The following is a 25,983-nucleotide window of genomic DNA, read 5'->3' on the forward strand; positions in this document are numbered from 1 at the left end:
TGAGATGTCACCAGTTCAGCTCCAGTGTTTATAAAACACTGTCTAAATATTTTAGGTGGTGTGAGAGGAGGCTTATGGTTACCAGGGAAAAATCTATGTGGGTTTACATTGGACAGTTTATCTTAATTGCTCTGCAGAAAGCTCAAATCAATCTCACTCATTTGTGTATGTTTTTGCTACTCCTGTGACACTTTGTTCACACTGTCAACTGGAGGTCATTGGGTCACTGTACTGTTGGTTGCTGAACATAATTGGTGGACTGCATAACTGGACATAGCTTTTCCACAAAGGAGAAGTATTCAAATAGCAGCAGAGCATAATGCATCATATTAATGCTGACCATTACTAATATGAATTGCCATTTCTATTTTATTGCTGTATGTGGACAAACATATAATACTGTATAGAACAGCGTAATCACTTATATTATATATAAATAAATATTATCGTCTCATAAATATTATCGTCTCCGTTTTGTCTACATTCAACTTCACAATACCAGAGCTCTACGGATTTCACTTGCCTTATTGAGGTGCACGTTTGCATAAAGTCTGTAAGGTAATCTAGTAAAAACACAAACTTTTTTCGTGTTAATGGGTTTTGCTGTATCTTGGGATGTCACCAGTCCTCCGAGACCTCTCTTAATTGAGAGTCTGATGTTTAATACTTATTTTTATACATTTCACAAATTACTAATGGAGGAAGTTTGGTAATTACCACAATTGGATTTAGAGTAACATTGCAGAAAGAAGATAACAATCTCACGGCATCAGAATATGTTTATTTATGTTTAATAAGGAATCTACCAGCGGCTCCCAATAGAGCATTAAACCCTCAGTTTCAGTCTAACAATTAATTTTCTCTCTTTTCTAGAAAGCATATTTTTTTCATCCCATAATTGTGCCTCTTCGCTCTCCCTTTATCTCTTTGTTCCTCTGCCTATGCCCTTGAAACCACTCATAATGCTGTAATTGACCACGCATAATCAGGGGAGCAGTAGGCCGTCATATACACAGCACATTAACTCCACTGAAAAGATTATTGGAAGGAGAAAAAAAAGGATGATTAGAAAGATTCTACTGGATGGGCAGAAATAAGGGGAGGATGAATGAAAAAGGTGGGAGACGGGCCTGTAGAATACCATCTAATAAACACACACAAACACAGTCTAATGAGGCAGTATCCGATGCGTGCTGGTTGGTTATGGGTCAACATCAGTTTGCATACATTCCACCAGTCTTCACACTACATGAGTGCCCAAAAAGGCCAGAAATGAATAGCTCCATTTACAGTAAGACAAAGACATGAAGGACAACACTTATATCCCTTTTATACCAGGGGCCCAATGTTGTTTAGAGTAATCGTTTATTTTCATGCTACAATTAACGCCTCTCATTTGCTGCCTAAACTTCATGGTGAGTTTCTAGAATAATGGATATCAATGTTATTTACCAGGTACCAAGTAAAGAGATTTAGGCAGTAATTTGTGGATAGAGGAATGCACATAAACAAATGCAGATAAAGGTGTCAGAGATAAGCTGTCTGTGCACATACTCCAATGTGTCAAGAGATTGTATACAGTAGACCGTATACAGTCCATAAATAAATTGGTATTGAGGATATACAGTAGGGGAACTTTGCCATTAAAAATTTAAATTTAAAAAACATATTTAGTTTGAAACATTGTGATTAGATGTAACACAGGATTTTTCAGAAATGAGGGAGAGTCGGATGCAAACGCAAAAAAAGAGACATTTGTTAAAAAAACATAACAATAGTAAATTCAGGCACAAGGACACTTAGGAAAAAAATCCAGACACAGGGCAAGGCAAGCAAAACAGAACTGAACACAACACAACACAACACAACACAACACAACACAACACAACACAACACAACACAACACAACACAACACACATAAACATCCACAGGCTAACAAGGAACAGGTGTGGGAAATAAATCGCTATGGAAACTAAAAAGAGTTACTATGGAAACAAACAAGGCAGCTAAGGAAACAAACTAAACACAGGAAGTTAACATTGGGAACAATATGAATAAAAATACATAGAAAAGAGTCCTTTAGCACAAAACAAAGGGAAACGGACACATATTGCGTTATTTGCCCATCATCCACATTTATCACAACCTAAATGTTATAGAGGGAGCATATTGCTACCACCTCTAAACTGCAGACACTCGGAAATAACAGACAAAATGAGGCGCTGGACACAAGCAGCGTAATTGCCCATCTTTTTCTCCTTCTGCCCATATGAAATATGAAGGTTACTGAAACTGCCTCTGTACTTCCTCCAGATCCTCTAATTATGTGCCACCAGGGAGGCACATCAATACCAACTTAATACTCCTAGAACTAGCCAGACGACAAATGATAATGTGATGTGCGGTTTGCCAAATACACCTCATAATCATATTGTCCTTCCTGCCCTAGGAAGGGCATCAGGTAGAAGAATGGGATGCGGCCGTGTTAGATCCCAGTTCTACACCTGCAACTCCCAATGCACCAGAGAGTACCATATCATCTCCATAGTACAAACTTTCTGAAGACAATAAAGGAGTGACTATTATATTCCCTCTACTTCATCTACAACAGCCTAGCTCACTGCTAAGAAGACTTACGGAAGCCTCAAAACATTCAAGGACACAACAAACAAAGGGTTGGGGCACTAACAGCAAAATCCCGCTCCCTATCTTTGTGGCACCTTTCCCCAAATAGGACACACTCCGTAACTAAAAGTGGGTCACAAAAGTGAGCACACCAACTTTACTAAAACTTTATTAAAAGTACTAAAAGTAATTGTGTGATTATGGGTAGTGATGCCCCTGTCTCCAACTGAGGGCAGGAACAGGGTCAGAAGAGGGGGATAAAGGACCACAACTGCGTCGGAGGATGTATAGCTCAAATGCCACTGACTTAATCTTTGCCTCTTAGAACTTTTGGACCACTGCCTCGAAAGCAGTGCCCAAAAAGCCCAGTATACATCACCGTGCCATCCAGGAGAAAAGCTCTATCTTTCTCCTTGAGCCCTGAGAGGTTAAGCCAAAAATGCCTCTTCGTAGCAACCATGGCAGCAAGTGAGCAGCCGATGGAACGGGCCGACTGCTTGGTGGCACGGAAGGCAAGATCGGTGGTGCGGCAGAGCTCCAGGACTGCGTCTGGAGATAATCCCTCACCACAATCGAGGTCCTTTAATAAGTCAGCTTGGTAGGCTTGCAACACCGCCATGGCAAGCAAAGCCACACCAGCCTGGCCTGCCGCAATATACGCCTTGCCAATGAGCTTGGATGTCACCTGGCATGGCTTCGATGGCAAGGCTGGAGCCTTTCATGAGGATGCCGCTGTGGGAATAAGATAGTTTGCAAGCAACTTCTCAACCCGGGTCATATCCACATATCCATGTTCATCAAGCTCCTTAATGTTGGCATAACTGTTCATCACAGGGGCATAAACATGGGTCGAAAACGGCTTCTCCCACAGTCTCCTCAGTGAGGAGATCGGGGAGGAAAGAAAGGCTGTGGGACACTTATGACCCGCGAGGAATCGCTCATTCAACCTGCTTGGGCCAGATTCAGTGTCCAATCTAATTTCAGCTTGGCTGTGGCTCAGGTCATTTTGTTGACCAGCTCCTCGTTTGTGGGGGTAAGGGAGAAGACATACTCACTCAAAACATTCACCTCAACTCACCTCACATCTATTTCCTCAGAATTAGATCAGGCCAATAACATGCTCTCTGCCATATCGGAAGAAGCTGCCAAGCAGGGTTCAGCCTGAGAGCTGAAGATCTAGCGGGCAAAGCCTGAGAAAGGGTTAAAGCTGTCTCAAGTTCATCTGCTAGCTCTATCTGCGACCCCCAAGATTCCAGTTGCCGGGCAGCCTTAGCAGCAGCAGGACCTGATCCATTTGGTGCAGACGCCTGCCTCCCATCCCATTTAAAAAGAGCCAGGAAGGAGTGGAGCTTCCTCACTGTGAAGCGGTCACAGTGAGAACAACCAGCCCCCTTGAGGGCTGATTGAGCGTGCTCTGCTCAAAGACATACGCACACATTGTGGCCATCATCTGACGTTATAAATCTTGGGAATGGTGTTCTTAAACTTTGACATTACTTTGACTAATACAGAGATCACAAACACAGACAAACAAATGGCTTCCTGAAGACAAAGAAGCTGATGACGTTCTTATTAGGCGCCCTTATACACTGGGCCTGTGATGTCACCTGACTGCGGTAGCCCAAAAAAACATGCTTCAGACACCGGCTCACGAGGAGCATTCCCACAGCGTCAACTCCATGACGCAGTGTAGGGAACCGAAATGAGTTCTCTTTTGTGTCTTTTTGTGCTTGAATGCTTAAATTGGCAAGGCTTAAAACACATGCAACTGATAATGTTTCGTGACGATTCAGCACTGTTACACTTTTAGTTCAGAGCCTGCTCCTTGGCCATGACAGGGCAGGTGGAGTGTTCAGAGACAGCCTCTTTGGCCGTGAAAGGGCAGATTGAGAGTTCAGAAGTGGGGGGATGGCTGTCGGGATGGCTGTTGCGATTATGGGGAGCACAGTCGACAGTGGGAAGACCTCCAGGACAGACGGCTTGGGACCACCGAACTTGGAAGTGCTAAGACTACCAGGTTTCGGACCACTGAACCTGGGAGTACTGAGATCACTGGACTTGGGACCACCAGACATGAAAGCACTGGGACCACCGGTCTTGAGACCACCAGGCTTGAGAGTGCTGAGACCACTGGAAAAGCTTTCAGTGTTGCTCGTACTGACATCAGCGGTGGGTCCGAATCCTTTGCTGCTGGTAACAATTGTCTTGGCTTCCCATTCTGTGTTGGTGCATGCTCCAGGACCACCGAGCTTGAGTGCGCTGAGACCGCCAGGCTTGAGAGTTCATTCTGTTTAACTATTGTTCATCTATGTTTGGAACCATTTTCATTGGCAGAGAAAAAATAGACAAAATAATAAGCTATATTGGGTCCAACGTGTAACTTACTTAATATAACCTTCTTGTTTATTAGATGATTGTATAAAATCAGTGCTTACAACTGAATTTAGAGTAAACTCTGAACCAAAGCACTCTTGATTGTGTTATATTGCCTAAATAGATAATGACATACAATGTTATGTGTATGAATCCAACAATAGTAGAAGCTTGAATTTCCACTTTTGAAGCCCTTTAAACTTTGAAGCCAGCCATTGAAAATTTATTTTTTTACTATTTTGAGTCAGTCCAAGTACTAGGGTTTTGCACAGCTTGTCACAGGGGTAAAGGACTCCTGCTCAGAGGCCATATGTATGGCTCTGGAGCGTGGTAGAGTGCTCACTGATGGTGGTACTGTTTGAATCATAACTGGATAAGGGGAGACCAAAGCATAATGAAATTAAAGTCTACTGTACTGACATCAGCATGTTCATACAGTATACCTCACCCTCATTCACTCAGTTGCTCAGTGCATATATCACCATGGCAACTTCAGAAATGACTGGCCTGTCTCTCAGCTGTTGTGAATGTGAACAGAATGCTTTTAAACTGAGCACTCATCATGACATAGCTGTTCTTTACATCTGATACCAACCTTACCTTTTTTTTATGATTTATACTCCAGTCAGTCCTGGTAAGCATGAAAGATTTTCTACAGCATTTGATGTTCCCAGAGAAGGAAGAGTGCCTTTTTTTAAAAAATATCAACATAATGTAGTTGAATTTACTTATACAAGCTTCTGTTTTGCTTACTATAAAATCACAATAAAAATGTCCAATCTCTGTAAAGTCAACATGAATTAAAAATGGATTCTATTTACTATCTTAAGACATAGCATGGTCTTATTGGTGCATTATTCATCAGTGCATGTTATTCCAAAGAGAAAAAAATAATTAACATGAACATATGAACATGATATTTAGAGGTATTGAGCACTCCAACACATGTAATCCTGCTTTCAAAAAACAGCAGGAAACACAGACAAAATCTCTGATCAGGTCTCTTGACTGGCAATCATGCTTGAAATGTAGAAACTGTAAAGTGCCTCAAGGGAGGAATTATGTGAAAGTGACTCCACATTTCAGTCTAGTTGAGATGTCCTCAGAGGCTGGTGTACTTAATTGCACTTTTGCACATGCACAAATGACTCCTTGTCCAAAGTCATTTGAAAATTCTGTGTTGTGGTATAGCCTAGCCCTATTATTGTTGTTTAGTCTTGTTTTAGCATCATAGTTGAAAAGTCATGACAAATACAAATACATTTTTTAAGGCTTCCTGGTCTTTAGTTATGAGTTTAGAGAACAAATGCTGTAAACACTCTTTCAGTTTTTAGCCATAGTGTCACTGTGGCAGCATTTTGCCCTTCGACCTGCATCTCCAAGGTGCCCCTCTCAAACTGCCAGTCACTAGCAGGAGAGGCCAGGCAGGGCACTGTAGCGGTCAGACCCCCTCCCTCACTGGCATCTGATCGTCTGTCAGCAGCAGCATGCTAAAACACAAGCACAACAGAGGGCAAGGAAGGGAGAGGGAGGAAAATAAAAGAGAAATTAAAGGTCCTGATAAATTCCACCCACACCCACAAAAAAGACCACACCCCACCTTTTTTTTTTTTTTAACAAATGCATTTCATTCAGTGCATACATTATAAAGAAAAATTATGCATGTTCGCAACACTGTGATAAATAAACAAATAAAGATTATCAGAAAAAATGCAGAACTCATTAGAAACCTACAATATCATGCATGAATATAATGCAGACTATAACGAAGAATTTTCACTGTGTCCTTTATTTGATTTTGTTAAAACCAAACCAAAATTTCTCCAAATAACAGCATTAAATTCAAACTCTTACACTCAGGGCAATCATACTAAAATAGTATGATAGCAAAATAGTGTTTTAGATATATTTTTTATTGTTGACTGTATTTTACTTGATTTGATTTTACTTATAATATTATTATTAATGACTATTACTGTATAAGATAATGGGTGAATTGGTGTTTAAGAAATACATTAGGACAATGCAAAGACATGCTGCCCTCTAGTGTTACTTTGGGTAACATTTGACTCCTGGTAACAGAAATTAATTTTGTCTGTTAAAATATCATGTCATCATATCTAAGCTTAATAAGCAAACGCAGTCACTATTAATTATAACATTTTGGTGATTCTATGTATGCATATGTTTGTATGTAGCCTGCATGTATGTATGGATGCATGTATACCTTATTATTGGTGATTTTATTGGTGATTTTTATTGGCTCCAATTCATTCATTCATTCATTCATTCATTTTTGTGTGCTTCAAATCCAGGTTTCAGGTCACTTTAAGAGGTCCACAACTTTCCTTTCCTTCCACCTGTACCAGCAAAGTATAGCATAGAAATGTACTTGTGTCAGGTCCTTCAAGGCCTGCATGGAGCATGTACACTAGAAAGTCTGTTTGTGATAAGCCAGACAAAAACCAGGACATGCAATCCCTGAGGTGACAGCTCCAGGGACTCAACATGAGAGGACATTTTCACTTCATTTTCCCTTGGCCTGGAGCTGCTCTGGAAAACAGTGTCTATGATGATGACAATGTGTAAAACATGCCTAAAATACCACTTTACTGAAACAAAAGGGCCTTAACTCTAGTGTCATATTGTTAAAAAGAAGAAGCACTTCTTGTGTTGTTTTTTGCCTCTTCACGATGACTCGCTTAATTTAGTCCTAATCTGTAAGTCGCTTTGGACAAAAGCGTCTGCTAAATGACTAAATGTAAATGTAAATGTAAATCTTGCACTGACAAATATACTATTGTTCATTGTTAATTGATCTGGATGGAGCGTCCCCAGCATCTATAGAGAGCTTGTTGAGTTAGCATCATTTACTGAGAAGCGAAGGGAAAAGTGCTCACCCCTGAAGTGCTGTCTGCTGTCAAGCCAGATCTCCAGACAGGCAGGGGGCATGTCTGAGTGAGAGGACAGAAGGATAGAGGTGGGGGGAGTAGGAATGAATTATTCTAAATAGACGCCCATGCTGGGAGAGTCTCAATTTGGATGCTAATCTCCCTACATACTGTACTGTCACATTAGGTTTAGTGCATTCAGTCGTGGTTGATGTTCTGTGCCAGTTTGACGTCATTAATACCAAACCTCACTGGTTCTCTTTGTGATCTATTGAGATGTGATGCATTTTGATGCGACTTAAATGCCAGCTTTTATAGACTTGAAATCTAGTGCATGAGTTGTATGAACTACTTTATTTTTGGAGCAATTGTATTGTTTTTAAGGAGTTCAGCCAAATATAATTTAAAAGTAAATTGTACAATTTGCATATGTCTAAGATGTTGAGTTTGAGATGTTTAAAAATCTGAAAAGCATACATAAAGTTGCTCGGTTATAGTCTAAAATGGCCATGTCTTTGAACTGAAAACAGACTGACATACATATTAAAATACATTTATTTATAATACATTTTCATGTAACACATTTTACAATAAAGTACACTAAACAACATTTAACATTTTAAAATGCATTGAAATCACATGATAATTCACAAGATAAATAAGTATTTTGTTAGCATTTTTAAAATGTATTTATTTAAAATAATATTCTTAACAATACGCTTAGAAATGCTTACACATTCTTGAAAGTGTATATATTAAATTGCTTACTACTAAAATGTCCTTTTAAAATGTTAATCATAAAAGAATACTTTTAGTATACAGAAATTCACTTTTTATGATGTAAGACTGACATTAAACAGTTTATCAAATGTCATGTGTCAACATTGAATACATTAGCATTTTCAGTCAATTTTTGATGCATGATTCATCTCTGTTATTTATCTTTTTTATTTATTTAAATAAATGTGTTCTATGTCAACACTGCACTGTAAAATAACCATAATTCTACAAAAACATGTTCATCATCAGCTTGCCTGGCGTCCTTTGCAGAAGGTTTTATGTTAAACCATTCAAAAATACAAACCAATAGTCATTTTGCAAATAAAAACAGCTGATGTAATTATTCCTTAAAGACCTCTAACCCCATATCCAAAGCTAACAATTATTCAACTGAAAACACTTCCATACATCAGTATCGGCCTCTTTATTTTGTCATGACTCACTTAATAAAGTACAGTGACTGTTTGTATCTGATAACATCCACATTTGGAATGTGGAATGTTCATCTGCCAGAATTTTGTTGCTTGTCCAACAAATTGTCCATCTCCATCCAGGGAAGATCCCACTGGATTTCAGTCACGTCCTGCTTGGTTTTAGGCATTTCCTGTTGGACCCTTTCCCTTCTAAATGCCCGATTTGGACAGACAGGCAATTTCTCTCTGAAAAGCATGCATAAACATTGCAGATATTTGATACAGCGAGCAATGTGACACAGAAGTCTTCAATGAAATTAATATCATGCACTTATTAAAATAAACTACTGTAGCAATGATTTTTTTTAATGTAAATTCGTCATACTAAATCTCAAGGTTCACAATGGCATGAGGTTGAATAAATACTGACACAATTTTCATTTTCTCGTTGAACTTTTCCCTTGAAAACAACTATTTTACAAGTTGGTGATCTTGTATGAGTTCGTATGATTTGATTTGTACGAATACATAAAAAAAAAAAAAAAGTGGGCGTTGTAGGTATGGGGGGGAACTACACATGAAGGTCCACCACTAAAACTAACCCTCAGTTGGTTTTAAGCAGATTGTACGAAAATGAAAGAATTAATTCAAAATCACCACCAATTCGCCAAAATAGTTACAAATGGCCACAAGTGTGTTGGTATACTGTAGCCTACCTAAAACCTGGAAACAGCAGCCAGAGCACAGGAAGAAGCACCAGAAGAACCAAGATGATACAGAGACCCGACACCCAGACCAAAGTTCCTGCATTACAGAGTTTATAGGGATGGCTATAGCACTGAAACCCAAATTCAATCACAGATGTTCTGGATCTCATACCTGTATATGGCTTTTCATCTTCTGAATCAGCTGTGGAGTTCTCTAAAGACACAAAGTGACTGAACTGATAAAATTATGCACATTATGTATACACGGTGACTTAAAAGATATACGGACCTCACACATCTAACTGAAAGCTATAGTTACTGACTCACCTTTCATCACTGGATGAAGTGTGCTCATCACTGTACCATCTGGGAACAGAGATTAGGCCTATATATAAATATATGCATATAAGTGTATTGCTTTACAATATACTGAAGTATCCTTTTATGATTTTAATGAGTATTTTAAATCACTTTCATACGATCAAAACACAAGTGCACTTTTTTAATTGACATTAAACTGTTTATAAAATGTCACAATACGATATATACGATTGTGATGAGATATATATATAAAGTATATATGTATATATATATACACACACGTGTGTGTGTGTGTGTGTGATTGTAATATATCTCCCAGCTTTTCACAATTCACATATTAATAAAAAGTATTTTAGATATTAATAAAAAACGAATAAAAATCTTTATTATTGCCACTGATGTTCTTACAGACTACGGTGATGTTGATGGTGTTGCTTGTCTTGTTTTCAGCAGTATTCTCACACCAGTAAAGTCCACTGTTCTTACTGTCAATGTCAATGAAATGACATTCTTCAGGCCCGTCTATAGATTCTGTGCCATTCAACTGCAAACATCCAGACCTCGTTTTAGCACCTTGGAGCCTCATCAGTATCCAGCCTGTTGAATTACCAGCATTTAGTAAGCAGCGAAGGGTAAACTTTCCCCCCCTGAGGTGTTGTCTGTTGTCAGGCCGGACCTCTAGAGAAGCGTCTGAGTGAGAATCTTTGACTGATTCATACTGATTCACACTTTCAAATGCTCCATGTGTGAACAAGGAGGAAAGCAGCACTGAAAAGATATATAATGCAACAACAATATGTTAACATGTTTCTCCATCAAATGAGTGTATTGTAGACTTTATCAATTAAACCAGGCTTAGGAATTATAGGATAAACATTGACAAAACAGATCAGTGGGTTGTGCTTTAGATCTGATTCTTGAGCAGTTAAACAATTGAGCAGGCAATTGTTAAAAAGAGTTCATACAAGAGTATATATTAAGAAGAAAAAGCTTACCTAAGTAACCAGCAGCTGACATAAGTCCCATGTTTTCCTTTAGCGCTGGGCCTTTTTAAAGAGAAAAAGTATGTAAGAGAGACATAATGACAGTGCAACACCCAACCGAACATTTAGAGGCATTTATTTACCCCACCTTTTCCGCTTGCAAGAGATGATCTGATAAATCCGTTCACACACCGTTTGTAAACTGGGAATTGGGAATAACCAGTTAAATTAGTAGCCTAATGGAAAAAGAAATACAACCTCTTTGCACATCTGTTTGACCAAAGTACAACCTAAATAGACAAACAAATAAGGCAAGTTCAGCTGACACTGACACTTCTGGTATATATCAATAATTCTCTAAGTTCATATTTTTGTTATGCATTTTCAATATGAGCAAATCAGTCCCCGCAAATCAAGCCCTCTCTATATCCTAATATGAGTTTTTAAACATTATTTGTTTAATTTTTTCTTGCTTAGTAAGTATTGTTTAGAATTTTGACATTTTACAAAGATTTATATATATATATATATATATATATATATTCTTTAATTATTCAGTCATTTTTTCGTAACATAAAAGAGCATGTTAGGTCATACAGTGATTTTGAGTAGCCTAGTAGTCTAGATACGTTCTTTAAATGGCTATTTAAAGAGAAACTACACTGCTTTCAGCTCATTCTTATAATTTCATTATTTTAATGTAATATTTTTAAAAATTTCGTGGTTCTATAATTTCGTATATATATTTATATTTTCTATAGATAGTTATTTTTATTGATTTTGTTAATAATTTGAACAGAACTTTTAACAGGACAAATAAGAGGCTTTTATTTTGAAACGCGAAATAGAGGCTCTGTCCTGCATTCTGGCTTCATAGTGCTTATTACCTGCATATGGCCGAATGTTACTAGACCCTACATAAACTAAATTACAGTTAAATTTTCTGGAGAGGCGGGACGTCGTTTCCGTTCAACATAACATGCTGCTGAGGTAAATGGTCACTAGCATTTATTCTGTTTAGAGTTACAATCAACAGAATTTCCAAAGGCAACAGAAATGGCTTTTTGAAAGAATTTCAGCTGTTGTGCTCAGATAGCTATAACGTTACCTCACCATCTGTTTGCCATAGTCGCTATTAATAATTCGGTATTCATATCATCAGCTCGTACACATGCACGAAAAGTTACAAATGGAGTTTAGCAGTTCATCAAGAATTTGTGGTATCCTACATTAAAGGTGTGTGTCCTGCATCATATTTTAACATTGCAAAAAATATTTGAGCAGTATTTATGTCCATAATTTATAACTACTATGATTGCACCGTGCTGTGTAGATGAAGAATACGTGATTTCAGGCGTTGTCGGATGCAGACAGGTGTTGTGATCAGGAGCAGTGGGAAGGACTGGACATCCATGGACACCTGGACACCCAATCCAAGAGCCAAACCCTTCATCCCCCGCCAGCAGCGCAGCCTCTACCTAACATGGAAATACAGACTCACCAACAAAAGAGCAATGCGACGAATCTGCCAGGTCAGCATGTCACTTTATAAGATTATGCCTGATAAGATTAGAGCTGGGTGTTTTTGGTTTTTTTTTCTTACTTTTTTGTTATAAATAAAAATATTTCATTGCTGTATTTATAACAATAAACTGAATTTATTTTGAGTCTGCATTCATAATTCACACACCGGTTGAAATAACCTTTAAATTAGTTTTGTGCAAATGAGGACATTAATTAAGTTAAACTACTGCATGTCTGGCCATCGGATAATCAATTAGAAATATAATAAACCAACTGAGTGATAACCACACGCAACTGTTGGTCTGCAACGTCGCAATTACTGACAGATTGTAGCAACAAATCCAGAAATGTCACTTTTCCGGTTTCTAATTACATTGCCACAATTAAAGTTTGGTTATTGGTTTATGTTGCAGTTATGTAACGGTCACTTGTTATGGTTAGCTGGGCAGCACTTGATCCTGAGATGGAGGTACAGTAGGGTTAAAAAAAAAGAAAAAAGAAAACAAGACATATTTTGAATTAAAATGTATAAGATGTATTGCTCACAATTCAGATCAAATTTGTGACACTGGTCATGTGACCTTTGCACAAAAGGTCATGTTCTTGTTTCCAGTGAAGCACCAGATGCTCAGTGGAACATTTCAAATCATGCTTTACAACATGATCATCTGGATTTATTTTTGTGGTGTTCATGTAGCTTTAGAGTTGCTGTCATTATAACAAATACTAGAATTTTGATACTGTTCATTTTGCAATTCATCTTGTACTTGAATTGTAATGCTGCTAATATTTTTTTTTATTAATTTACAAAAAGTATTTTCACCAGTGATCTAAGATGTTTGGACCCCACTGTATGTCATTTCAATTATCACAGTTTTTATGTTTGTGTGTGTGTGTGTGTACCTGCTTAACAATATTGTAGAGAATAAAAATGTACCCATAAGCTACATCTGACAAAACCTCCTTTTGGAGATGTTATAATAAAAAAAATATATATAAAAAAATAGCTGTAAATAAAAGCAAAAGAAGTCTATGGAATGTCCCCATTTAGATAGCGAAGTAAACGTGTGTGTGTGTGTGTGTGTGTGTGTGTGTGTTTGCAGGCCAGTGCTGTCCTGTTTCTACTGATCACAGTGATTGTGAATATCAAACTCATTCTTGACACAAGGAGAGTTGCCAGTGAGGAGGATGCTGTTCAAGAATATGGTAATGTTGAAAACTGTCTTTGTGAACACTAAATGTTTTATGATACCTGATTGGCCAATTCACATGTTAGAAATATTAAGTAGTCTAGAGTGGAATTATTTCAGCATATGTGGATCAAATAACTACACTTGTATGTTTTTTATCCTTTTTATTTATTTGTAACTATTTCAGTGCTGAATTAGTAATTAGCTTTGAATTATTCTTTTTTTTTGCTATCATTGAACATTTTCTCAGATGATGCCCTGCCTAACATGGAAACCCCACGCAGGCCAGCCAGTGGGAGGAAGGTTTTGGATATTGAGGTGTACTCTAGTCGCTCTAAGGTGTATGTGGCAGTGGATGGCACCACTGTAAGTGATTCTAAACCTGTTTTATGATATAACACATTTGCCACACTGTTACCAGATAACGATATCGACAATATTTGATGTGTTTTTGCAGGTGCTGGAAGATGAGATGAGGGAGCAGGGCCGAGGCATACATGTTATAGTTTTAAATCAGGCCACTGTAAGCACACACAGTCACACCTCATAATCTACTGTATCTTCTTGTATTATTACTATCATTTTTATGATGTCCACTCCATCATTATTTTGTTTACTTATAAGATTGTATAATTAAATGTTGCTGTATCGTCTTCCTTTAGGGTCATGTTATGGCCAAAAGAGTGTTTGATACTTATTCTCCCCATGAGGATGAAGCAATGATCCTCTTCCTCAACATGGTCACACGTGGCAGAATCCTCATCTTCACTATTAAGGTTAAAGAAATGCCTCTCCCATCCACTTTGTTGATTTTAGATTTGTGTTGTTTAACTTGTTTGTCTGTAAGTTCATTTCTTACTGGCCTCTTTAGGATGAGGGGACTTTCCACTTGAAGGATTCTGCGAAGAATCTTCTCAAAGGTTTGGGAAGTCAGGTAGCTGTTACCTTAGGCTGGAGGGATATGTGGACTCTGGTCGTGAAGAAGGGAGGTAAGGACAATGCTTTTTGTCTTTTCACTCTATTATACTAGGTATGTTTGTTTATTGTATCTCATGGCTAATTATTTTTCTTCTGTGATGTGATATAAGTGTACTGTTTTAGGGGTGTGCAGCGGAGGCAATATCTTTTACAATCTCAAAATAATTTTTTATCTATTTCTGTATTCAGATAAAAAGTAATAAATGTGTACGATTCAGTATCTTAGTTGATATCACTCTTATCAAGCTCTAATTTTTGAGAGACGCATAATTTATGATTGTGCTGTGCTCATTTCATTTTCAGTTTACGCTCATTCGTGTATCATGGCTTTAAAACATTTAAATAGAAACATCAAATATTCTAGTAGAAAATGCGTATAATGTAGTACGTTGATATTACTCCTGACAAGGTCTGATTTCTGAGAGACGCATAGACGGCAACACGGCTATTTCATTTGTGAACATTGTGCTCATGTATTCATAGACTTTACACACTCATTGTGTAGTGATTTTAGAGTTTTGATATAAAGTTCAGCCATGAAACTCTTCTGATCACCTGATTGGTTTACTTAAAGCCGATTGGTCGTCCAATCGTTCTGTTTGTTCTATCTACGTAACCTATTTATTCCTGACTTGAATCGGATCAGTTCCGGTTCGTTGCAGCCCTCCACCTTCCCCAGCACCACCTGCCACGATCTGCTCGGGGGGTTCTCCCTGTTTCCTTGCAGCAGCCTGAATTCAATTGACTGTTTTCATGTGCATTTTTAGACGTATCCTCACTCATCCAGCAGCAGCGTAGCAGATCAAGTCCGCCAAGACCATGCCTATGTACATTCCATGTTTATTAATAAATGCTGGTTAAGTTCGTTGTCATGATTGAAATATAACTATAATATTGTGCTATCCCCTGACTTGCTTGTTATCCAGCTAACACGAGGAGTGACTGTCTGCAGACTATTTTCATTCTCTGTAAAATGTGTGATTTGTTTTGAAGCCGTTATCCGTGCCTTTCTGAATAAGGCATTCAGCTTCGGGCTCATCCCTATACTGTTTATTTTCTCAGGTCAAGTGTATGGGGAAAAGCACTCCAAGTCTCCTGCTCTGTCCACATGGGGTGATCCTGTGCTGCTGAAGACTGAGGTCCAGCTGACCGCTTCTGAAGGTATTTTTGCCAATTTATATGAGTGTAGATTGTTAGATTACATGTTGCAATTACGTTATGGGTTATATCAGAGCTGTTTGTTTATGTCATGATTTATTTTAGAGGCTGAGTGCCATTGGGCAGACACAGAGCTGAACCGCCGGAGGAAACTTTTCTGCAGTAAAGTGGAAGGATATGGGAGCATTTGTAGTTGCAAAGATCCAGCCCCTATAGAGTTTAATCCTGACCCAGTAAGACACACATCATGTGACTAAAATACCTTTTATACACTACCGTTCAAAAGTTTGTGGTCAGTAGATCTTTATCCCCCAGTTTCACAGACAAGGCTTAAGCCTAGTCCTGGACTAAAATGGCATGTTTGAGCTGTTTTAACTGAAAGCAACTTCCATTGTTTTGTTGAGGATGTCAAGATGCACAGCAGTAATGTTTTTTTTTCTAAGGCCCATTTAAAAAAGCTACTTAAATGTCCTAATTGAACTAAAGGCCTAATTCTTGCTTAATCTAAGCCCTGTCTGTAAAAACAGGCCTATTACTTCTATTCTGCAAGGATGCATTACATTGATCAAACGTGACATTGTTACAAATACAAACATTTCTATTATAAATGCTGTTTTTTTTTGTTTGTTTTTTACTTCAGAATCACGGTTTTCACAAAAATATTAAGCTGCGTGACTGTTTTCAACTAAAAATCTTTCTTGAACACCGAATCCGCATATTATAATGATTTCGAAGGATCATGTGACACTAAAGACTGGAGTAATGGCTACTGAAAATTCAGCTTTGCCATAATAGATGTAAATTACTTTTTAAAATATAAAACTGTTAAAATTTTAATAAGATTTCATATTAATGCTGTTTTTACTGTATTTTTATCAAATAAATGCAGCAAAATCTTACTGACCTCAAACTTTTGAACAGTAGTATATCTTAAGGTTGGATCAATACCAAAATCACAGTCAGTGGAACATGAATTTTACTTTTACTTTTACTTACTTGAAATATACTTAAAGGATAATGAAATTCCAAATACAAAGAGTGGTACATTCATCAGAGTCAGATGCTGATATTTTACAGTGATAAACTTTTGGTACCATGATGTTGGTATCAGAAACGTCACACAACAAAATGCATGATACCAAGACAGACTCTACAAGGTTTCCTTGTTTACCCTTTTTTTGTTTTTTTTCAAACAAAAGTGTTTAAACTTTCACTAGTAAGTGGTTGTTATATCCTTCATCCTGAGATAACTTTGCATTTATATCAGCATTTAGACAGCAGAAAAAAGTATTTGTCTTAAATATGTGTTGTTGACTAAACCTTTCCATGTCCTGTCTAGCTGCCTAACAACAATGTCTACAACACCCCAGTAGCTGTTATAGCTGGAAATAGACCAAACTATCTCTATAGGTTAGTAAACTTAGATTTCTTTGTACTTTACCATACTACCAAACCACCTCATGTATGTATTAGTTAAATTTGTGCACATATGTAAACTCACACACACAAACACAAACATCACGGTTTCCACAAAATTATTAAGCAGCACTACTGTTAGCAACATTGATGATAAGAAATGTTTCTTGAGAACCAGATGAGCATATTAGATATTTCTGAAAGATCATGTGGCATGATCTCACATAAAAATAAGTTTTGGTTTGGCTTCAGGAGAGAAATCAGAATCTCTGTATATAAGAAAGCATACCTTTAATACCAGACTGATGTATAAGCTATGTTTGTTTCTCTAGAATGCTGCGCTCTCTTCTTTCCTCCCATGGTGTCAATCCACAGATGATCACTGTTTTCATCGATGGATACTATGAGGTGCCATCTCCTTTTCCTCTTTTTTTTTTTTTTCTCTCTTCTTCAATGCATTATTTTTTCTTCTTCATTTTTGTAAGACGATTCATACATATATACAGAATTAACAACAACATTTTCTGCTTAGGAACCTATGGATGTGGTGGATCTCTTCGGTCTTAAAGGAGTTCAGCATACGCCTATCAGTATTAAGAACGCTAGAGTGTCACAGGTGATAAGTTCGAGGCTGTTTTTTTTTTGAAAGATGAATAATTAACATAGAAAGGTCACTTAACATAATGGTCAGTTACAGCTGATTGCTGTGGGCTCAGCTTTAGTGGAAAAGCATTTAGTGTCGAAGCATGTGAATGACCGTAAGATGGTACTAATGTTCTGCTGTTCCTTTTGTCTCAGCACTACAAAGCCAGCTTGACTGCAACCTTTAATCTGCATCCAGTAAGTAAATGTTCACCTGCTATTTGTCTACAGTTACATTGTAAAACACCTTGCAAGTGTCTGACTTTGGGGGGGAAAAATTATGTTTTAGGATGCAGATTTTGCCATTGTCCTGGAGGAGGACCTGGACGTTTCCATAGATTTTTTCAGGTATGGATGTTTAATTTAATATAATATAATATAAAAATAAGATATAATATAATATAAAATGTTACTGAATTACACCTGTAATACTAAAATATATTCACTAGATGGCAGCAGACTTCTATATTATATATCACAGGCTTGTTTTGAAATGTATGAGTGCAGAATCAGCTCAACGAATCTTAATAGAAAAGATTGGATAACATTTGACATCATCTCTAAATGACTTTACATTTGTCTCTAGCTTTCTCAGTCAGACCATCCATTTGTTGCGTGAGGATGACAGTCTGTACTGTATCTCAGCCTGGAATGACCAAGTGAGTGAAAAAAAAAAGAGTTCTTTTTGATTTGTTCATGACTTGAAAATAGACTGTTTACTTTGATAACATCTCGGGGCGGGGGGTGGAATGCTGCCATATGGTCTTTCTGTTGGTATATTTTTCTTCTGCTAAACCGTGGTTAGTGTATCCTCAGCCTAAATTTCTCTAAGTCTTGAAAGGCCTTCAAGCAGTGCACATGACCTTGCTGCTGTGCTGTTTTGTAGGGCTACGAGCACACGGCAGAGGACCCATCTTTGTTGTACAGAGTGGAAAGTATGCCTGGCCTTGGCTGGGTGCTTAAAAAAAGCCTTTACAAGGATGAATTGGAGCCCAAATGGCCAACTCCTGAGAAGGTGAGGCAGCTAATTCCCACATTTAGCCTATAAATTATGTCTAAATAGAAAAAGTTAATATATTTACAATTTACATGCAAAATCCCTCAAAAGTGATGTCTCATTTAGCACAATTTTCCGCTCCATTTGCATGCATGAGAAACCTTCTAACAGTGATTATTCCTTCTTTCACCAGTGGGAAATGCTGTTCTCACTATGGAATTTTGCATTTTGTTCTCTGATTTGAATAACATTGCTAACCTTTGAAGAGTCAGTTTGGTGTGTAATGTATAGTGTCTAGAAAAGACCAGAAAATTGATTTATTTAAATAGGAACATATAGTGTCTTCATTTTGAAACTTTGAGAAGAAAATTGGCAGGTTTGCATACTGTTCTACATACACTACCATTCAAAAGTTTGGGGTCGGTAAGATTATTTTTTTTTGTCTCTTATGCATTAATTTAACAGTTATATTGCCAAATATTACAATTAAGATAACTGTTTTCTATTTTGATATGATTTAAAATGTAATTCATTTCTGTGATAGCAATTACTCCAGTCTTCAGTATCACATGATCCTTCAGAAATCATTCTAATATGCTAATTTGGAGCTCAAGAAAAAAATTAATTATCAATGTTGGAAACAAATAGTTGCATTTGCTGCTTAATAATTTTGTGGAAACTGATTTTTTTTTAAGGAATCTTTTGTACCATTATAAATGTCTTTACTGTCACTTTTGATCAATTTAATGTGTCTGCTGAATATAAACATATTAATTTCTTTCAAGAAATTTTTTTTTAATACTGACATCAAACTTTTGAACAGTAGTGTATCATCTAAATATATTAAACCTGCCTCTGATAACTTTTTTTGTTTGTTTCTTCTATTTGTATTGTTGCCATCCCTTAGCTATGGGACTGGGACATGTGGATGCGGATGCCAGAACAGAGGAAGGGGAGAGAGTGTGTCATTCCTGATGTCTCCCGCTCTTATCACTTTGGCATCATTGGCTTAAATATGAATGGTTACTTCCATGTAAGTGAGATGGTTATACTGACGATTATGTTAATTTCTGTTGTTTACTTGTTAGTTTACTTGCAACAGTTCTTTTATTATCTTAACCATTATTTTATTTACTAAGAGTATTTTTCAATGGAGAACTGACTCTGTGAATCCAGTGTTTATTTAAAATGTAAAATATTATAAATAGACAATGTTTTATATACAATTTGAATTCAATGAAATGCATGTTTCTCTACAGGAAGTTTACTTTAAAAAGCACAAGTTCAACACTATTCCGAATGTTCAGATGAAAAATGTAGATAGGTATGTATTGTTCCTGCTGTCTCTAATTGGCCTCTTTGTCTATTATTTATATCCTGTTCAATATTTTTTGATATTCTCTCCATTTTTACAGCTTGAAGAAAGATGCTTATGAGATTGAAATCCAAAACCTACTCCGGTAATTGTATCTGAAAATCCTAGTCCTTCATTGCAGAGTTAATGTAACACCTTAAAACTGCATCATTACCAACAACTACAGTAATCATTTGTGTGTCTGCAGTGAGGCTGAGGTTCTGGACCACAGTAAAAACCCATGTGAAGACTCGTTTATCCCAGACACTGAGGGAAAGACCTTTGTAATGTTCATCAAAATGGAGCAGGAGACAGATACAAATACCTGGACAGAACTGGCAAAGGTCTGTTGCATTTAGTTGAGGATGCTTTGTGAATATTCTTGGTTTAAATATAAATAGGAGATTTTATTTGAGCATCTCAATGAACAAATGGTTGCATTTCTTAGCAGGTTAGCCACTATTTACCCTGCATTTATTGTTACAGTGGGTTGCAATGAATCTGTTGAATGAGATCTGTGGCCTGTTTGTATGTTGAAGAGACTGCAAGGGTAGATAAATGGCTTAGAGACACTGAGAAATATAAGGGAATAAATACTGAGGGGAGTGTAGTATTAGGTTATGGCCTCATTTTGTTTATTGCCTATAGTGCCTGCACGTGTGGGACCTGGATGTACGAGGTTATCACAAAGGACTCTGGAGGCTCTTCAGAAAGAAGAACCATGTCGTGGTAGTTGCTGTTCCAATCTCCCCGTACTCGTGAGTATACATTTAACAATTGATTTATCTAATTTCCAAGCACAGGAACACATTATTTATATGTGACACTGCTTTATGTTAGAAATGTTCTATTAAAAAATACAACATTACATCAATGAAACCAAAAACACAAGACAAAGTATAGGATGAACCATCCTATGCTGCTAGCTTCACTGGATTTTTGGCTCATTCTTCCTGGCAGATTTGCTTCAGGTTGTTCAGTTCAGATTCAGGTGTGTGCCCCAAAAGTGTCACAGATTCTCAGTTGGATTTAGATTTAGACTTTTTGTTCTTAATTGTTGTTTCCAAGCCTTTTTTTTTTATAATCTCAGCAATTCTTGTCACAGTTCTTTGTCACCTTTATTTATATAGCGCTTTATACAATACAGATTGTTTCAAAGTAGCTTTACAGTGAGAACAGGAAAATAATGCATTTCGGCTATTGTTCAGGTGAAGTCAGTTCATTGTTGTTTCAGTTCCGTTGTAAAGATAATCAATTACTGAATTAGTTCATTTAAAGGTGCATTGCGCAAGTCTCTGAGTTTTTGCAGAACTATGTCCCCTTCTGGCGACACGCGAAACTGCAACCAGAGTTGTGCACGCGGTTATGTGGAGTTTGCGTTGGGGTTTGGGATGAACTAGAAGCCGGTCTCTTTGAATCCATCTTCTACTTTTGCAAAAGTCGCTTGAGTTGTCTTCGCTGATGCGGATAATGGCGGCGAATACACAAACCTGCCAGACATAGCCAGGTGAGCGTGAACGCGCATGACGTCACGCCCAGTCGATTCCGACCCGAATCCCTCTTATTTATTTTACTGTACAGGATTATAGAGGCAATCGCAGTGATCATAGAAGGGCTCATTCAGCCCATCAGGCAATTGTTTAAGCATGTATGGGTTCGAAAAACGGGTATTTTTAACATGAAATGTTGCGCAATGCACCTTTAATCTATAAAGCAGTTCTGCAACAACAACAAAAAAAGTCATCGTCCAGTTCTCATACAACAGCGTCCGTACAGTCAGATCAATAACATTGTTGAATATTAAGTGTCCCAAACTAAGCAAGCAAGAGGCGACATTGGCAAGGAACCCAAACTCCATCAGGTGACAAAATGGAGGGAAAAAACCTTAGGAGAAACCAGGCTCAGTCAGAGGGCCACTTCTCCTCTGGGACAATGAACGAACACGGTATCATTATGATTCAGGCTGCATCACAAGTCAGAGTTCAGATCGGGAGCCTTATTTTCAAATATTCATCCAGTTCCTTTTGATTAAAGACCTTTACTGTTATTAACAATACTTAACTTGGAAAGCATGTCAGATAGAAAAAATATGTCAGTTTCAGGGGTTAGAAAAAAAAAAAATCATTGTAGTAAATCAGTAAATTGAATTACATATTATAAACAATTTTATATATGATATGATATGAATTATATTATATTATTAAAAACACTCTTAAAAGGAATAAAAGCCAAACATATGGTTATTAATAGCTGAAAACTTTTCTTGGAAACTATTTATTTATTTATTTATTTTACTCTCTTACTTTATTTTACTTCATTTAAAATGTGTGCATGCATGTTTTTAATTTTCTGTGCGTGACCTTCACTGCATCTTTTTCCCCCAGTGGTAAGAAGCCCAATAATGTCACTCCCATTCACCTGGAGCCAGCACCTAAAGAGGAGGGACCTCCTGTGGAACAGATTTAAAACACTGCTAATCCCACGCAAAGGGCCTTTCCTAACCACTAACAGACAAGGCCTATGTCAGGCCGATAATGGGCCTTGTGCTACTCTCTGAGGCTACTGCAAGACAAAGTATAGGATGAACCATCCTGTGCTGGTAGCCTCTAGGAACTACAGGCTCTTTGAAACTAGAACGATATGAGTGTGGATTTCTAAAAACGGTGTGTGAGGTGACCTTCTCTTGTTGTTGGTATGTATTTTGCATTGGGAGCATTTCCTGAGGTCATGACATTTCATAGGAGTTCATGCTGGAAGGGTTGACTTTAGTAAAGAACTGATAGATGTTTTAAAGTATTAGCAGTGCTGGTTTGAGTTACTGAATATGACAGCTGCAAAAAGGGATTAAGAGGATATGGCAGACGTAATTTTTTTTTTTTTTTTTTGACACTGAGTGCTTTGGGCCGTCCTGCACATACGTTTTAACTTATGTCTATTTATTTTGTCAATATCACGATAACTGCAGGTTTATTTTTACCTAATGAATTCACTTTTACACAAGAAAAATGCATTAAGAAACAAAAGGCTTACATTTGTTTACAAATGAACTATGTACAGACATATATATGTACAGACATATATATTTTTAGAACAAAAGATTATCATCATATTTTTATTAGTTTGAGTTCTTTAGTGGCTGAAAACATACAATCAGTATCCTTGTACGACACATAATGACCTTTATTGGACTGCACAGTCTGAAACTGACGGTTTTTAAACTATATGATTGATTTTTATTATTATTATTATTATTATTATTATTATTAAATGTTGTGCTAAAATGTCTTTCCAGCCAGATTTAAGAATTTTAAGAATCCTCTTTCGCAGAGAATGATAGTTGATGCTGCTTAGGTGAGATCTTTGTGTCACAGCCACTAAAGAGCCTTATATGAGCAGAGTGGAGGTTTAACACTTGAAATCAATGCAATCTCAGCTGCATCATAGATCTACCCTGTGTAAACGTGAGTTTCTGTAAGTGAAGATGTGGTGAAAAATTTATTTCTCATGCAATAATGTCCAAATCATTTCATGGAGGAGATTTCAGATTTGATTGCTGTGGGTTTCAGTGATCAGTGCTAAAATCACTACAGATATTTTATTTGTGATGCCACTAAACATTTTCATAATATCTGGAACATGTGCAATACCATAATAGAAATGTTTGTCATCTCAACATATTGTGTACTCAAGTTTGCTGAGGTTGTGTGTAATATGTCAGATTCTTCAACAGTTTTGTATTTTAAGTAGTTAAAATTGATTTTCTTGTATAAAATAAAACTGTTTTCTTACTTTTTCCCCCTCTGTCCATTATTATTATTATTTATTTTTTTCCTTGGTTGTCTTTCTTAAATTTGTATTATGTTTTGCTGTAGCTATTTGTTTCTTAATGTTTGCAGGATGCATAGTAGGCTAAGGGCTGTTACTTTAATGATTGTTTTAATCATGACATAAATTGGAATGAGATCTAATAATTATAATAATGATTTTATAATGTGGCAAGCAGTGGTTCTCAACCTTTTGTTTGGTAAATCCTTTTTCCAACGTGTTTTTGTCTTACCCTGAATCGTTATATAGTAAGCCCATTTTAAGTGTTTATATTTTAGACCTGGATCAGGATGTTTTTTTGCTGGAAAAAAACCCTGCTTTTCTCCCCTCCCGTGCGTGTCTCTTCATATCCGTAAATAGAGAAAAGTTCCTTGGACACTACTGACATGTGAAGGGTGTGGAAGTGTCATAGTTTAGTTTTCATAGGAATAAGAGAGGTGACATGGAACACCTATCAAACCTCCAGGGAATCGCCTGTTTAAAAAAAAAAACGCAGAACAGTCTGCTGGCAAATGAGAACACGACAGAGCTCATAACAAAACTAGAAACAACATTGGCTTGGCTTTTCCGATATGGCGAGAAATGAGGGATTAGAAATATTATAAAAGCGACTTGGACGTTCAACAGGTGAGTAATGTATTTTATTTAACAGATACATTTCTGTTTTGAACAGATTTTTAATTGACTTTTTAGCAGAAAAGTCGTATCTAGCTCTCTAACAGGGTTCATTGTAAAGCATGATCTATTAAAGGGCACCTATTATGAAAAATTTACTTGGACATGGCGTTTAAACATGAATTTGTTTTGGCAGTGTGTGTACACAATCACTAGCCTGGCAACCCAGACCTACATCAAGAGTAGGTCTGGCAACTCACCATTGGCACGGCTCAATCCGAGGGGCGGGATAAACGGTTGTTTCTCAAAATCCTTTTTAACTTGCGCGGGCTGGTACGTTACTTAAGGAATATAAGTTAAATAAATTTACTGACAGAGTAATGCAATTTGGACAAGTTTTATTTTACTTTACATGAAACAATTGAAGTCCCACAAGATAGCTTAAATTCAATGCAATGTTGAGCAAAAGCCTTTAAAATGCTTTTTAATGTTTTTGGTTATGTTATCAAGGGGACAATTTACTGACGACTAGGCTATTGGGTTTTGTAATTAGCTGCAAATTGATAAATATTAGAACCTCATTGTGTAAGAAACATAGGGGGAACAGAATCTGACGGCAACTCCAATGATGAGAGATGTTGATGACGTATCGGCTTAAAATATGCTTATTCTATTCTGTGTGTGGATGGAGCTTAAACAGCATCAATTTGATAAATATTAGAACCTCAGTGTGTCAGAAATATGGGGGGAACAGAATCCAACGGCAAAAAAAAAAAAAAAAACAGCTGTCGGAATCCGTTCCCCCACTCCTGTTATGAGAGTTGTTGATGTAATGGCTTAAAAACTGCTGATTTTATTTTTGTGTTTAGATGGAGCTTACAGTTTTTTTCAATTGCTTACACACTAAAATTAAAACTTTCCCACAATTAGCAAAACCTTACACTCACGGAGAAAAACACAAGGCTAGATTTGCACAACTGTAAGCACATTGTCAGCTTCACACTTTTTGCAAAACATTACACACAGTGATTTGCAAAACACTAAACACACTTGTATGCATTTGACACAGAAATTTATCATGATGTAATATCCTTGCAATTTCAAAGCAAAGACTTTCAAATGAACACACCCATGAACCAATTGGTTAAACACAGCCACCAGGTACGCACACACACTGGGGCTTAATTGTA

General features: G+C 37.1%; 2 protein-coding genes across 2 annotated transcripts; one reads left to right on the plus strand and one right to left on the minus strand.

The window, feature by feature from the left end:
* Positions 1-9,077: 9,077 nt before the first annotated feature.
* On the minus strand, positions 9,078-11,305 carry LOC311300533 (uncharacterized protein). Its single transcript, XM_084424854.1, has 7 exons — positions 11,243-11,305; positions 11,107-11,157; positions 10,520-10,879; positions 10,118-10,156; positions 9,963-10,004; positions 9,800-9,887; positions 9,078-9,329 (listed from the first exon to the last, which is right to left on the minus strand). The coding sequence occupies exons 2-7, from the start codon at positions 11,135-11,137 to the stop codon at positions 9,173-9,175; spliced, it is 717 nt and encodes a 238-aa protein (XP_084280980.1). The 5' UTR covers positions 11,138-11,157; positions 11,243-11,305; the 3' UTR covers positions 9,078-9,172.
* A 630-nt stretch (positions 11,306-11,935) lies between these two features.
* On the plus strand, positions 11,936-24,148 carry pomgnt1 (protein O-linked mannose N-acetylglucosaminyltransferase 1 (beta 1,2-)). Its single transcript, XM_084424855.1, has 23 exons — positions 11,936-12,084; positions 12,257-12,330; positions 12,428-12,626; positions 13,722-13,824; positions 14,059-14,174; positions 14,266-14,331; positions 14,471-14,584; positions 14,680-14,797; positions 15,849-15,947; positions 16,050-16,177; positions 17,284-17,354; positions 17,693-17,768; positions 17,893-17,976; positions 18,159-18,200; positions 18,292-18,350; positions 18,589-18,661; positions 18,889-19,017; positions 19,907-20,032; positions 20,259-20,323; positions 20,415-20,459; positions 20,562-20,697; positions 21,002-21,111; positions 22,738-24,148. Exons 3-23 carry the CDS (start codon positions 12,459-12,461, stop codon positions 22,817-22,819), a joined length of 2,010 nt encoding a protein of 669 aa, XP_084280981.1. The 5' UTR covers positions 11,936-12,084; positions 12,257-12,330; positions 12,428-12,458; the 3' UTR covers positions 22,820-24,148.
* The last annotated feature ends 1,835 nt before the right edge of the window (positions 24,149-25,983 follow it).

Source organism: Rutilus rutilus (assembly GCF_951802725.1).
Source record: "Rutilus rutilus genome assembly, chromosome: 12".
Taxonomy (NCBI): domain Eukaryota; kingdom Metazoa; phylum Chordata; class Actinopteri; order Cypriniformes; family Leuciscidae; genus Rutilus; species Rutilus rutilus.